Source organism: Thalassophryne amazonica, chromosome 17 (assembly GCF_902500255.1).
Source record: "Thalassophryne amazonica chromosome 17, fThaAma1.1, whole genome shotgun sequence".
NCBI lineage: Eukaryota > Metazoa > Chordata > Actinopteri > Batrachoidiformes > Batrachoididae > Thalassophryne > Thalassophryne amazonica.
The window spans coordinates 18,327,242-18,343,684 of NC_047119.1; the positions used below are offsets into that span (position 1 = coordinate 18,327,242).

The window sequence follows — 16,443 nt, forward strand, 5'->3', positions numbered from 1 at the left end:
AAAACAAGAGAATTATAAATCTGTCATAAATTGCGTGATGTGTAAATACAGTTATACTACACAGTAAATTTGATCCTAGAACCACACGGTCTACTATTCTATTTGATAGTCGACTCGTTCTGTAAAAATCAGTTTGATTCCACATTTGTCAAGTTAGATATATTGAAGTTGACTCAGAAGCAGTTTCAGACGGTTTACCTTTCTCCACAGGAGCAACTTGCTCAAATAAGTTGAAGCCGAGGTCTTCCTTGTCTTCACTGGGAGGGAGTATTTTCTTTTCCCTCTGAGGTGCATCCACCACTTTTAAAGCTGGATTAAACATTGGGTGGGACTCCAAAGGCTTCATTTCTGCCCATAGAACACATATGTTTAAGTCAGCCTATAATATGTCTGGAGAACTGTATTAATTTGTATGTGGTAAGTCCTGGAGGAGACAAACCTTGCTGTATGACGCGTATTCTGTCCTGTGCTGTCCTTTGACCCATCTTGTCACCTTTAGTCTTTGCAGCAGCTGCCATTTCTTTAACGTCATAGAGATGTGCTGTGAGCACCAAGTACCTGTCATTCTACATAGTAAAAACAACGTAAACTTCACTAATGCGCACATTTAATGATATGTGGTACAAAATGCTAGGCTACATAACTTGAATTGTGCAATTGACCGACAGGTCCTAGGTACCCTAGAATTTTGCACAGCCACACCCAAAATGCATATTCATGTATAATGACGTCTCATCAAGCATTCTTGATTTATGGCTGTGGGAACATATCTGTGCCACCACAATGAACACACTTTCTGATGATAAATTCACTTTCAATACCACACATATATATGGACCAACTAAGGCTACAATGTGGTCAGCTCATGTACTCCCTATCTGCTATATATTATTCATCAGTTAGCATATTCACAAGAACATTTATTTCATTCTTATTAATATGCCACTTCATCAAACAACCTTAAAACCTATCAGCTCATATGCTTCAGAGAGGATACCTTTATCTCCTCTGACTAGTTTTCTGGACCCCCCCCCAGACCGCTCCAAAAAAGCAAAACTGCATATTTCAGAGTGGCTTTTTATTGTGGCCAGCCTAAGGCACACCTGTGCAATAATCCTGCTGTCTAATCAGCATCTTGATATGCCACAACTGTGAGGTGGGATGGATTATCTCAGCATGCTCACCATCACAGGTTTAGACAGATATGTGAACAATATTTCAGAGAAATAGGTCTTTTGTGTATATAGAAAATGTTTCAGATCTTTGAGTTCAGCTCATGAAAAATGGGAGCAAAAATAAAAGTGTTGCACTCATATTTATATTCAGTGTTCAGTTTCCTAGTTTAAAGTGTCCGATCGGATCCCTAGTTACAAACAGAGCAATGTAGTGTATTCTATCAGATGTCAGGAAAACTGTAACGAACACTACATAGGTGAGACTAAGCAACCTTTACACAAAAGGCTATACCAGCACCGCAGAGAGGGCGCCAGTGGACCTCAGTCTGCAGTTCATCTCCACCTTAAAGACACTAACCACACGTTTGAGGACAAGGAAGTTAAAATATTAGCCAGAGAGAAGAAATGGTTTGAGAGAGGGGTCAAGGAGGCATTCTTTGTGAAACGTTTGAAACCCAGCCTTAACCGGGGAGGGGGTCTGAGACACGCTTTATCCCCTGTTTACAATGGGGTACTCAGGTCAAAGCAGTTTCAGTCTTTTGTTCATGGTAATGAGTCATTTACGTCATCAGCAGAGTCATCAAGGGAGCCATCATGAGAGGGTCCGTCCCATCATTAGGAGGGACAGCTGCCCTGTCATTAGGAGGGTGCTAACTAGAGCACAATAGGTGCTAATTAGAGCTATTGTTTAGCCAATAGCAGTCTGCCTCTCAGTAGGAGGGGTTGGGTTAGGTTTAAAACTCCAGCTTTTGTGACTTCTTGATTATTCTTCTCTACAAGAGTCAAGACAGAAGTCAGACCACCAGAGCAAGAATTTTAGCTGAGGAAGCTTCTGCGATTTGAAGCAAAACGTCCTCGCATCAAGCAACCCAGTCCAGTCGAAGAGTCAAGCTTCTCTACTATGTAAACCATCTGGACAACTGAGAGCCTACACAAAAACTTTACTTACTGGGTCAAACTTTTCCTCCTGTTCTTGATTGCGTAGGGTCTTGTCGCTCACTTCTTCCTCCTCCTCCTCCTCACTGCTCTGCTCTGCATACCTTAAGATCCAATCTTTCATGCTTGCAGCCTCGTCCTTCTCCTTCATATGTCCAAACAACACACTTGCGGTATAAACTACGACATGGCACGCGTGCACACCTGTCTACTTGACACACACAAACACACATGTGTGAACACAAACCTTGGCGGTCCCTCTGCCGGTGTTGTTGGCAGATACGGTGGTGGGAGCTGCAGGCGCCTGCTGGGCGGGCGGCTGGTACTTGGGCCTGCTCCTCTGGATCTCCTCCTGCATCTGCTGACTGAAACCTTCAGGCAGCTCCTCTGGTAAACAGACAAGCTCACAGTCTCAGGTTCTGCAGAACGACGCTACAGAAGACAAAATCTGAGCCTCATCATCATCTCACCATCTCTAAGGTTGAGGCAAAGCCAGTCGAGAGCAGAGTGGAGATCCCCGCCAAACAGCACGCTGCTCTTCATCGCCTCCTCAATGTGTTCTCTTTTAAAGTTGAACTTCTCCAGAGCCGTGTACAGATCCTGCAAGGATATGAAAATTAATGTTCAACTGACGATGAAACTCGGTCACAAATCCGAATCTGTCTGTTTTTTTTCCCCCAAACGAGTGATGATTTTTGTCCTTACCAGTAATTTCTTGCTCGTGAGTCTGCCTGATACAGGCCCTCTGTCTCCATTCCCTTGTCTGAAGTCATTGATGAGCTTGATGATCTTCTTTTCTAGGTCAGGTTGGATAATCACCTGGGTGAAGAAACATGTACAAGTCCCAACTGAACATTCTGTCTTCCAGGCTACAAAGTGTCTAAACGCGGGTTCAGTAGCAGAGGCAGCTGTTAGAACTATTGTCCAACATCTGCTTCATTCTTGTTAACCATTATATTGTTTTTTTTCCCCACTTCTGATCTCAGAGAGAATTAGTAACCAAAACAAAACATCTAAAAATGAAAATACCTCTAAAATGAAACCACTCTAACTCTGATTTCTCAGCATTTGAGATCAAAAGATACTTGGAAAGAGCTTATGGTGTCATAGTTAGCCTTTGCCCTGCCTCTCTCTCCTTCCCTTTTTTACCCTGTGTGTAGTTCTGAGTTTTCCCCCCCCAGATGGCGCACTGAAAATCCAGGAACCTTCCAGATACCATGATCCAGAGATCTGTGATCTGAGGACCGAGCCTGATTCCTCTCTGTGACCTTGACCACATCTTCCTGTTGCTTCCAAGCACCTAAGACATCAGAGCTTCCCGCAGCTACACTCCAGGTACCTGGCCAACTCCCTAATTCCTGTATTAGAGCGAACTGTCTTTCCTGGTGTTCCAGACGCTTTCCTGAGTGGCTCCCACGCTACCCTGGCTCCTGGTTCCTGGTTACCTACACAGCTACATCACTTTGGAACCCCTCGGCTCTCTGCTCAGAGTCCGACTCTGCTACACGCCAGTTAAGTTCCTCCTCGTCTTAGTGGGATCCTGTTCTCACTCGTTCCTGTCTGTGACTGTGCTATGATAAAGAACTGCTCCAAGAACTCTTCCTGAGAACTGCTTGAACTCTGACAATGAACTGTTAAGAGCCCAGCTGTCTAAGTCCTGCTAAATTGGAACTGTGTCACAACACACAGCACTTGACCTCTGGAGACAATTTATGAACTTTGGACAATTCCTGAACAATAAACCTTATTTCCTAAGAGCAGAACATTATTTCCAGAACTGTGAACAGTCCTGTGTTAAGCTTTCTGTGAGCTGTGACTGTTTAAAGGCTTCAGTGTTACAAGTGCATTCAATCACCAATTGTGTCTTCCTTCATCTAGTTCCTGGTCTCTGAGTCATGAGTTCCACCTGGTCCTGTTCCCTGAACCCCTGTTACCAGTTCTCCTTCAAGACTGCCTCGGAAACCTGCAACACCCTGATTTCCATCGCTACAAGCGGGCTGACTCTCACCTCAGCGGGCCACCTTACCACCACAAATTTATTCCATGTTTAGTGTTAATAAATCTTTTTTATTCATAACCTGTTCCATTTCTTGCTCCCCTGCGTTTAAGTCCATCGGCAAGTACCAGTCCAGTTCCGTCCGGTCCTCTAACCCTAACATATGGAGTCTTAAGTTCCTCAGACAAAGGTGTTTGACAATGGCATTACCCTTCACTAAAGAATGAGGTCCAAGTCCTTTAGGTTCCTGGTGCTTCCTGTCTTACCGTATCATTCATTATCAGACTTGGACACCAACCAGTTTTAGGTCTCTTGGATACTGCTGCTTTGTGTCAAACTAAAGGTTTCTTAGGAAGACAAAGATGAGGCGTATCCATTGTATTGTGACGGAACATCTACTATGACATTATGGCCATGTGACACATTTCTCTCTGCATAATCCTGCGCAGAGGTCCCACAATGTACAGGAGTATTAGTAGATATATTATGAGAAATGTGTGAAGTCTATTGATCAAACACAGCTGAAACTGTGTGTTAAAGGTGGAGAAGATCTGAGTGGGTTTTTTTTCCCACCGCAACAACAAATTTTAGGACTCTGGTAAGATGAGACAGGGGGCCGCTGAAATAACTTTGTGTTAAACTAACGGTTATTCCAGGCGACTGAGATGAGGAGTATCACTTGCAATGTGAGGAAGCATCAGTTATGACATTTTTGGTCATGTGGCACATTTCTCTGGACATGATCCAGCAGATGGGTGGATCAGTGTTGATGACCCAAGAGGCTTGAGAAGACCGACGGGACGCCTATGTTTCACCTGGCTGCAGCAGATAGATGGTTACTTTAGAGAGGTGTGGAACTGGGGACGGACTGGGTGTCTACCAGGGTGGTTGCCAGGACCCAAGATGGTTCTATGGTGTGTTGGATGCTGTTACGCCCAGCACCAGCAGTTACCACCAAACCTGACCTGACCTAAAATGCTACCAAGTCACAAATTTAAATGGTTGTAAGGTTCATAAATAAAAAAAAGACTGATCAGTACAGAGCTGGTGGTTTCTGAATTACTGACTTACTTTAGGGCAGCACGGTGGCTTAGCAGTTAGTACTCTTGGCTCACAATGAGAAGGTTCTATGTTTGCTTATGAGCTTGTCCATTCTGTGTAGAGTTTGCATGTCCTCCCTCTGATTGCGTGTGTTCCCACCAGATGCTCCAGCTTCCAGCCACTTTCAAACACATGCTGGAACTTATGGCTCTGAATTGGCCGTAAGCGTGAGTGAGACTGCGTATGAATTTGTCCGTCAAAATGTGTCGGCCTTGAAAGAGAATGGCAGCCTATTCAGGGTGCACCCCGCCTTCTGCCCAATGACTGCTGGGATGGCTTCCAGAACCCCGTGACCCTTAATTGGAATAAATGGGTATAGGAAATGAATGGATCAATTACTTACTTTAAGCACAGACTTGTCACAGACACCAGTTGTGTCCACCTGGACAGTGTTGGCAAGGCTATAGGTCTTTGGACCTGGAGAAAGAAGGTAAATGGGTTACACAAACTTAAATAAGCTTAAGGCAAAGGTAAGCTAGGTTTTATGTTAAGCCTTCATCAAAGCTGCAATAATGCTGGGACACCATTACCCTTTTCCCTGAAAAGTTAGTTTAATCATGATAAAGTTTGATCACGTGTCCTGTCCTTATCAAATTCAGTTTATTCCCCATATCACACCAAAACAAAGTATGTAGAGCAGCTTTCTAGAGCTTTGTCAGTCAGGGAAAGGTTTTGTGGCATATCTGTTATTTAAACAGTTGAGGATTATTTTTGATCCATTAATCAATTAATTCACTGATCATGTCAATGCTATATTGATGTGGCATCAGTCACAGCTTCATGGTGAAGTGGAACAGAGAAGGATTTTCAGAGAAGAAAACAGATCAAATCTACAATTGAGTCTCTATGTGCTTTTTTTTAGCAAACTACAACTGAAATTTTACTTATTTTAATAATAATAATAATAATAGTAATAATAACTCTGCTTCACTCTACCATGATGGTGTAAAACTGGTGATGCAACAAAAAAGCTGCATTTTGCAGTTTGGCCAAATTCAGCAACAGAACCCTATAACTCCTTCAAAGCTGTCATGAGTGTCTTGGTGACTTCCATCACTAGTCTCATTCTTGCATTCTTGCATTTTTGAGAACTGCCTAGACAGATGTGTTATACAGTAACATAGTGCTTGTATTTCTTAATGATTGAGTGATTGTGAATAAACTCCAAGACATTTTGGAAATGTTCATGTGTCCATCCCCTGACATGTATAATAAATTTAGTTTGTCAATACATATGGACTGTGTACAAAAAAAATGGCTGCAATTTCTAATGTGACTTATTAATGTGATATTTTTGATAAATCTCTTGACATAAAGCTGAAAGTCCACACTACAAGCAAGCACAGGTTGATTAGGGCTGGGCGATATGTCTAAAATCTCACATCCTAATATGTCATCTCATATCCTGATTACAATATATATGCCACGATATATTAATAGTTTATATAATGACCGTATGGAAAGAACAACCATTTTTATACTAACCAAAAATAAATTAATTAATTAAAAAATTGAACCAGTGCTTATCTCCGGATTAAGTAGCGTGAAGTGAAAGTCTATGACTCCCGACGCAGTTTATTTGAACGTAGTGAGTGTTGAAGGTAGTGAGACATTATATACTTAATGTATGATTATCTTTCTCCTTTTATTTAGAGCTTTTGGGCAAAGAGAATAGCAAGAAAAGTTTAGTTTGAACCCGAACAGAGAAAAATTTATAATTTTGTCACATAATGTATTTTGTGATGCCACAAAATAAACAGTAAAGCATCATGTGAAACCATAGACGTTTTTATTTTGTCATAATCCTATCGCATAGCCCTAATCTTGATTGTTTAATTTCAACTCTGTTGTGATGGTGTACAATGACAAAATTACAACGAAAGGCACCTTTGACCAAACTACTCCAAAATCTAATAATCTCTCGACAGCTATTCAAGTAATATTCCCACAATGTTTGATCCATATAGACTTCTTGGTTGTTGAGATATACAAAAAGGGCACTTTTTGGACCGAGGTGGACCTTTGACCAAATGAATCCAGAAATCTAATTACCTCCAGACATCTGTCAAAGTAATATTCCCATCAGGTTTGAAGGAAATCTGTCCAGCTAAGGGATGACGAACTCAACCCCTTTAGTTGTTTTAATGTGATTTTTAGTCCAAAAGACTAGGTTGTCTTCTAGCCCATTGTTACTAGTCCAAATCTTGGTGCTAAATTTGTTGTTGCTTACATATGAATGAGTGAAGGAATGAATTGATTCAGCACACACACCAAAAATATAAATTTGCAATCACTACGTGTGGCTGAAAGGGTGTAGATAGAAGTCGGTGGGATTATGGTATGGGCAGGCGTCTGTTATGGACGAAGAACACAGGTGCATTTTATTGATGGCATTTTGAATGCACAGAGATACCGTGACGAGATCCTGAGGCCCATTGTTGTACCATACATCCAAGAACATCACCTCATGTTGCAGCAGGATAATGCACGGCCCCATGTTGCAAAGATCTGTACACAATTCTTGGAAGCTGAAAATGTCCCAGTTCTTGCATACTCACCGGACATGTCACCCATTGAGCATGTTTGGGATGCTCTGGACCGGCGTATACGACAGTGTGTACCAGTTCCTGCCAATATCGAGCAACGTCACACAGCCATTGAAGAGGAGTGGACCAACATTCCACAGGCCACAATTGACAACCTGATCAACTCTATGCGAAGGAGATGTGTTGCACTGCATGAGGCAAATGGTGGTCACACCAGATACTGACTGGTATCCCCCCCCAATAAAACAAAACTGCACCTTTCAGAGTGGCCTTTTATTGTGGGCAGTCTAAGGCACACCTGTGCACTAATCATGGTGTCTAATCAGCATCTTGATATGGCACACCTGTGAGGTGGGATGGATTATCTCAGCAAAGGAGAAGTGCTCACTATCACAGATTTAGACTGGTTTGTGAACAATATTTGAGGGAAATGGTGATATTGTGTATGTGGAAAAGGTTTTACATCTTTGAGTTCATCTCATACAAAATGGGAGCAAAACCAAAAGTGTTGCGTTTATATTTTTGTTGAGTGTAATTAAGTTATAATAAGATAGTATTAATTGGCCTAACAAAGATAAGTAAGAGTAGAAACAATGAGATGGTACAAATTTTAATTTCAATGAACTTAATTAAGCCACCAGATTGTTTCTGAGAAGGTCATTGTGCTTCTATGGCAGACCAATTGTGCATTAATTAATGCAAATGTGCAGTAAAATAACTGCAAATGTGTATTTTGCAATGACGATCAAAACTGGTCACACAAATACCCTCTGCAAGTTTCAAATAATGATTGCTAGATCAACATGTGATTAGCTGGAAAGGGGTTAAAACTGTCTATACTGTCATTAAAAGGACTTCAGAACATTCTTTGTGATGATTTTTATATAAAAGTCGTGTACTTTCATCCCCAAAGGAATTCTCAGCCACGATCAGTCAAATAGCTAACTAACTGTGAACTGATGGTTTACCGCTAACGAAAGGTTAATTTAAAGCATTGTACCCATTTTAAATGATTCTACCTGGTATTTTCTAATAAAAGACATAAAATTGTCAAATGTTATAAGCTTCAACTTATTTTATTCCCATTCACTCATGAATAATCTGTGCTATCAACAAAATATATGGGGGAAAATTCATAAAACAATTTGGATTCTAAAGGGTTAATATCCCCATAGTAGGGTAACAACTTAATTAAACCCTAAGAATGTATGTAGTGGTATGCCTTACACCTAAAAAATGGGGTTAATTGATGCCTTGATTACATATTGTGTCTTTTTTGTTTGGGGAATATATCAGATATTGCAGTACAAAGACATGTTAATGTTTTGGCAAACAGGGGGTTAATCTGCTGCACTGTACACATTTTAATTTAGTACATCATGATTTTCTAAAAGTATCCATACCCTTTAAATAAAACGGGTCTCATTTTGTTCTACCGCCGGGAGGGGTATGGGTATTTTTTTCAGTCCTTGGCTGCTGGACTACTCGAGTTATACAGCTTCAAGATAAAGTGGTACAGAGGAGGGTTTTCTTTCAGTAAAACATCAAATCTAGGCTTGCATCTCAGATGTACCTTCTGGCAAATTGTAGGTGAACTTTCAGGCCTTCTTTTTAAGAAAATCCTCCTCTGCTCCACTTCATCATGAAGCTGTAAAACTGGGGATATAAAATCCAAAACATGCACTGTGCACAATTTCTCCAATCACAGCCACAGAAGCCTGTAACTGGTTGTCTGAGTGTCTTGGTGGCTTTCCTCACTCTTCTCCTTCTTGCACAGTCACTCATTTTTTGAGAACTGTCTACTCCACACAGATTTACCATAGAGTGCCATACTGTTGGTATTTCTTCAAAACTGATGTAAATAAAGTTCAAGACATATTCAGTGACTTGGAAGTGTTCATGTATCCATCTCCTGACTTGTCTGAAGAAAACTGGCAATTAAAATGATTATTTACAGGTATTATACCAAAGGGGCTGATTACTTATGCAAACCATCATCTTGGCTTTTATATTTTTAATAAATTTATATCAGGTTGTAGAGATTTACTTTCAGTTTGAGTTTAAGAAAGATCATTTTAGAAATGTTTATATTGAGAAGCCTGGTTTACTTTTTGTATTTGAAATGCCATAACCAAATTAAAATGTGTGAAATACCAAGGGGCTGAATACTTTTGCAATCCACTGTACCAAAGCAACAAAGCATAGATCATTGAGATTAATCAATAAACTAAAATTTCTCATCACAACAAAACAAACAATAGTGCACAACGTACAATACAAAAGCAATAATACAAAATCGATGAGGTTATTGGTCATACTATAATGAGAAATTATATTAATTTTATCAAGTCTTTTAAAGCCAACTAGAGTGCCGTGTAATTTAATGTTATCAGGACAATTATTCCAAATGTTTACACCTTTTACAGAAACACAGTGATTTTTTTACAGTAGTTCGAGTCTTTAATTTATCAAATAATAATGTTCCTCTCAAATTATAACATATCTATAGGGATACAGTTGCTATTTATTTTAATTTATTAAGATCTTATTATTCTCTGTACAATCTGTACTTATTTTATTGTCATTCTAGTGGAAACTATATACATAAAATTAATTATAATTTATTGCGACTTACATTAATTAATAAGATTTTAGCACTTGCAATGTGTACATGTTCAATCAAGCTCATCTGTGTTGTTAAGTGTTAGCGTTTATGCTTTATTGTGTCATTCATGTGTCAGTGTTACACAGTATTCACCTTTGTGTGTTTTCACTGATTTTACAAAATCAGCTCAATCAAACTAGCCCTAAGCCCCTTCCCCAACCTTAAAAAAACCTGGTTGCTCATTGGGCCAGTGAAGCTGTGTTTTGACACCTTTACTGCGTCAAATGTCGCGCATAATCACATTCTCGCTGGGGAGGCTGAGATTTCGTTGTCAGTGTAAACAAGCGTTTGCAGCAACTTGTTTGTAACATTGCGTCGTTATGGAGGTGAGGTCAACCAAAATATGTATTTAGGTGTTTAACTAAGATAATTGTGAGTCTTTAATGTGAGTTTTATATAAAAAAAAAAAAGCGTGTTGCTGTTTGGGTTGTGTGTCGGGAACCGGTTCTTTTCGAGTATCCTTAAGAAATTATTTGCTCCATCGACATCAATAGCCTTTTTGCTTAACGATTCCCTTATCGGTCCTTCAGAGTGGCCGTTGTTTTTGAGGGTTTTAGTCAGGAAAATTATCATTTCTCTACATTGATTACAGACCCTGCAGCAGGTCTGTATAATCAACCGTTTCTGCAGCGCAGCTTGCTTTGAACCTTGAACCAATGAAGCAGTGCTTCGATCTTCAATCTGCTGCTTCATTGGTTCTATGTTTTATTTCGCTTTATCTTCATTTTTCCCCGCTAAAACCCTAAAGAGCATATGTCTGTGAGTAATATTTACCTTTTTTATGTTAAACCGACCTGTTATGGTCTCCTGAAACAGTTGATAGATGTATTTTATAACTTAAAAACGGCACCGATGCTAACGCATTAGCATGTCTATGGCATTTTCAGTGTTAAAGTTAGCATTAAGCTGAGCCATTATCAAGCCTCCCTCCCCAGCACGCAAATGATTCTGGGATACTCTAAAACCGACAATAAACTGGCCATAAGCCCCTCCACCAAACCTTTATAAAAAACTGGTCACCCATTGGTCCAGCGAAACTCTGTGCAGAACTGGTCCTAAGCCCCGCCCCCCAACTTAAAAAAAAAAAAAAAAAAAACCTGGTCGCCCATTGGGCCAGTGTTTCTGTCTACTCTTTGGCTGTACCTCTGGAGCAAATACATCAAAATACAGCCTACCGTAAATGCTGAAAAAGACGTCATTATATCCAAATTAAAATTTTCTAACACAACGTGGTGTTTATTCTTATCGACGCGTCCATTTCTGGCTACAGAGTGCTTTTCCCCCTAATGAAACAGTAATCTGTGCTGTGTGTGTAACCGTGTGTTTTGTAGCACCTTTGCTCTCTCTGACGGTGGTCTTTGCCGGCTTGTTGCTGTGTTTGCTCGCCGCCTCCGCCTCACTGTTTGCCGCTGCCGGAGCAGCAGTTCTGCCCGCCGCCGCCTTCTTCTTCTTCTTCCCACTCATCAAGTGAGCTCAAAAACAGCCTGACCGCTGCTCCTCTAAGTCACCGCGTGATTACAAATCATCCGAATCGTTTAGAATATAACGCCGTTACAGCGCACCCTGTTTTTCTTAAGGGGGCTCATCATTTTTGGGACCACACGGCTGCCGTACAGGAAACATTACTGCTAAACCTTTCCTAGTAGGTTGCCAGTTCTGTGTATATTGAGCGATATCAAACTTGTTTTCCATGCGTCTGGTACCTTATGTGTGTTTACCATGTCGCATGTTGATTTGTAAGACATGATAAATTTTTTTTACTTTTAATCAATATCTGTATTGATTGACTGATTTTACCAGTAAAGCCGGATCAGTTGCCAACCGCATAACTTAATCACCCTGAATTACAAAGAGAAACAAAAACATGCTGTCTGTACATATGATATAGGCCATCACGTCAATAAATGTGTATAAATAAGCCACCAGGATTTTTTTAAAGGAATTTAATATATTCAAACCCCGCCCCTGCTACATTTCTCTATGTAATGTGGAGTTGTGTCAGGAAGGGCATCCGGCGTAAAAGTTGTGCCAAATCAACATGCAGATCCATCCTGGATGTGCTGCGGTGACCCAGTGTGAAAACAAGAGAGTAGCTGAAGGGATATATATATATTCTTTGCAATTACAACCCCTGGCAAAAATTATGGAATCACCGGCCTCGGAGGATGTTCATTCAGTTGTTTAATTTTGTAGAAAAAAAGCAGATCACAGACATGACACAAAACTAAAGTAATTTCAAATGGCAACTTTCTGGCTTTAAGAAACACTATAAGAAATCAAGAAAAAAAGATTGTGGCAGTTAGTAACGGTTACTTTTTTAGACCAAGCAGAGGAAAAAAATATGGACTCACTCAATTCTGAGGAATAAATTATGGAATCACCCTGTAAATTTTCATCCCCAAAACTAACACCTGCATCAAATCACATCTGCTCGTTAGTCTGCATCTAAAAAGGAGTGAACACACCTTGGAGAGCTGTTGCACCAAGTGGACTGACATGAATCATGGCTCCAACACGAGAGATGTCAGTTGAAACAAAGGAGAGGATTATCAAACTCTTAAAAGAGGGTAAATCATCACGCAATGTTGCAAAAGATGTTGGTTGTTCACAGTCAGCTGTGTCTAAACTCTGGACCAAATACAAACAACATGGGAAGGTTGTTAAAGGCAAACATACTGGTAGACCAAGGAAGACATAAAAGCGTCAAGACAGAAAACTTAAAGCAATATGTCTCAAAAATCGAAAATGCACAACAAAACAAATGAGGAACGAATGGGAGGAAACTGGAGTCAACGTCTGTGACCGAACTGTAAGAAACCGCCTAAAGGAAATGGGATTTACATACAGAAAAGCTAAACGAAAGCCATCATTAACACCTAAACAGAAAAAAACAAGGTTACAATGGGCTAAAGAAAAGCAATCGTGGACTGTGGATGACTGGATGAAAGTCATATTCAGTGATGAATCTCGAATCTGCATTGGGCAAGGTGATGATGCTGGAACTTTTGTTTGGTGCCGTTCCAATGAGATTTATAAAGATGACTGCCTGAAGACAACATGTAAATTTCCACAGTCACTGATGATATGGGGCTGTATGTCAGGTAAAGGCACTGGGGAGATGGCTGTCATTACATCATCAATAAATGCACAAGTTTACGTTGATATTTTGGACACTTTTCTGATGTTTAAGGATGATGAAATCATTTTTCAAGAAGATAATGCATATTGCCATAGAGCAAAAACTGTGAAAACATTCCTTGCAAAAAGACATATAGGGTCAATTTCATGACATAGGGTTAATGTCAACGAGCAGATGTGATTTGATGCAGGTGTTAGTTTTGGGGATGGAAATTTACAGGGTGATTCCATAATTTATTCCTCAGAATTGAGTGATTCCATATTTTTTTCCTCTGCTTGGTCTAAAAAAGTAACCGTTACTGACTGCCACAATCTTTTTTTCTTGATTTCTTATAGTGTTTCTTAAAGCCAGAAAGTTGCCATTTGAAATGACTTTAGTTTTGTGTCATGTCTGTGATCTGCTTTTTTTCTACAAAATTAAACAACAGAATGAACATCCTCCAAGGCCGGTGATTCCATAATTTTTTCCAGGGGTTGTAGCAGGGCATGCATGGGCATGCTGGAGTCAATCAGAAACTTTAAAATTTCTGTCAGTAATGCCATTTAAGCTGTGGCCTATTCACCTCTGAATGTTTGGCTTCCTGATAGATATTTCTGTATGCATCTTCCCTGCCGTAGACTGGCGTCCTGTCCAAGGTGTACCCAGCTTCTTGCCCTTTGACTGCTGGGTTAGACTCCAGCACCCCTGCGGGTATGGAAACCAACTGGAATTCAACTAAACCCACACAAACAGGACCGGGTGGGAAGCGAACCCAGGGTCTTCTTACTGTTCGGTAACCATCCGAACCACTAAGCCACCATGCTGATGTCAAAACTTACTTTTCCTTAGTTAAGCTTTCAGGTTTGAGGTTTATTAACATTTTGGATTGACTGAGAGCATTCCATTAAGTTGTTGTTGTTGTCCATTGGGCTGCTCCCGTCTTTGTTCAGGGTCGCCAGATCCGCACTGGTATTTGGCACAAGTTTTACTGATGTTAAGCTCGAGTCAGTCTGCTCGACACAGCATCAAGCTTTTTGAACCAGAAGTGTCAGTGAGCAGCGTTTCGAACACGCCCCCATCACGTGACCACTGCGAGCGAGGCCTCGTTACGTCACACCACGTGTCGAGCTTCGCGGAAAATTTGAATAATCTGGGCGTGTCAATACGACCCGCCAAATATTTAAATGAGATCTGAATCGCAGCTCAAACTGTGGGTTTTTGAGAGGAGGAGATTGCTAGCGACATTGTTATTGCCAATTACCACGTGAATCGGTGCCAAGGAAAGCATTAGTTTATATTTAGGTCTAGTTTAGAGTTCATTTACTATAGTTAGCTACATACACATAGGATCTAACATAGACAGACACACACCAAACACAACAGGCATCCATTCTTATGCAACATTTATTCACACAGTACATCAACATAGGTTATAGGTTAGACTATATATTATAGGTAGATCAGAGACTGAGCTGAGAGCTGTGATTTTGTTGAAGTGAAAGGTGTGTGTGTGTGTGAGAGAGAGAGTGAGTAGTGGTGAGGAAGGGACATGGAGGAGCCAGTTCCAAAAAGAGCACGATCAATCGCTTGGGAGCACTTTGATCTAATAAGTCCCAAAAAGGTCAAGTGCTTGATTTGTGCTCAAGAGTTGAGGTACAGTAACAATACGTCTTCAATGTGGTGACACCTGAGGTCCAGACATCCCCGAGACATCAGTGACTGTTGCTCCTGCTGCTCCTGGAGTAGGAATCAGGCCATGCAAGCAGTATTTTATTCTTTATCTAAGATTAAAACATACTCAGAAACAAAAATAGCTCAGCATGTCATACTGTATTTCCATTAAAGGCAGACAAGCTGATTTGGATGAGGCACTGGTGGACTATGTTGTGGAAGATGCACAACCGTTCAAAATAATGGAGAGCAAAGCCTTCAGGGCTTTACTACAAAGGTTTGACCCAACATATGCCCACCTCCAGAGGAGAAGACCGGCTCAAATACTGGGCGACACAAGTCGCAGGCTATCCCAATTTACAGAGAATGGCAAAAAAACTATGTGAGCAGGTCTTCTCCAAAGCTGGAGAGGTGGTGAAGCAGAAGAGGAGCCAATTAAAGTCCAGCACCGTTGAAATTATTCTTTTTTTGAATAAAAATTGTTGAAAGTTGCACAATCACCGTCTCCTGTCCCCTCTATTCTACTAATTACAGTAACATGAGCACCAGTTGCAGAAGCACATGTCTTTCTCACTTTTCCCGTCACATTTTATCCAAATATAGTTTGAGGAATGATAACACAAATCTACATATTCTACAATAAAGGCTTTCATATCCATTATGTGTGCATCTGTAGGGACTATTTATTACATTAAAAAGACACAATAATACATATGACATTTTTATTATTATTATTTTTCAAGAACAAACCACATCAGTCATGAATTAATGCAAACATTTTTCAGGGCACTCGCTCAAGGTCATTCTCAAAGCAATCCAGCAGATGCCACCCTTCAAACTGTATCAAACGCGTCGAAGAAGTGTGTCGATTTTCAGCCAGTTGTGTTGCAGTGGCTCATTGGTTCACGAGGCTTCGAAATTGCCATCACTAGACGCCCTTCCTGACACAACTCCAGTGTTACCTGGAGAAACACACACAGCCATCGGTGTTCCAAAGAGGTCTCCCATCCAAGTGCTAACCAGATCCTGCACTGCTTTAGCTTCTGAGATCTGATGGGATCAAGCTGACAGAGCGGACATTAAGTCAACACTGAAATAATTCATTCAGAAAGAATGTGGAATCAAACCCCGATCTTCATGCTGTGATGCAACAGTGCAAACCACTGATCCACCGTGTTGCTTCTGAACTCAGCCATTCAGTTAACACAAGTGTTATATGCTATACAGTTGTAAAT

General features: G+C 40.6%; 1 protein-coding gene across 1 annotated transcript in view; it reads right to left on the reverse strand.

Annotated features, from left to right (window-relative positions):
• Positions 1–11,991, reverse strand: part of dhx29 (DEAH (Asp-Glu-Ala-His) box polypeptide 29) — a 28,993-nt gene extending 17,002 nt beyond the window's left edge. The window contains exons 1-8 of the mRNA XM_034191922.1: positions 11,754–11,991; positions 5,552–5,625; positions 2,817–2,930; positions 2,582–2,711; positions 2,359–2,498; positions 2,125–2,262; positions 440–566; positions 199–348 (exon numbers count right to left, since the gene is read on the reverse strand). Of these exons, the coding sequence (XP_034047813.1) occupies positions 199–348; positions 440–566; positions 2,125–2,262; positions 2,359–2,498; positions 2,582–2,711; positions 2,817–2,930; positions 5,552–5,625; positions 11,754–11,883 (1,003 nt within the window). The 5' untranslated portion in view covers positions 11,884–11,991. The remainder of the gene's footprint in view (positions 1–198; positions 349–439; positions 567–2,124; positions 2,263–2,358; positions 2,499–2,581; positions 2,712–2,816; positions 2,931–5,551; positions 5,626–11,753) is intronic.
• Between the last annotated feature and the right edge of the window lie 4,452 nt (positions 11,992–16,443).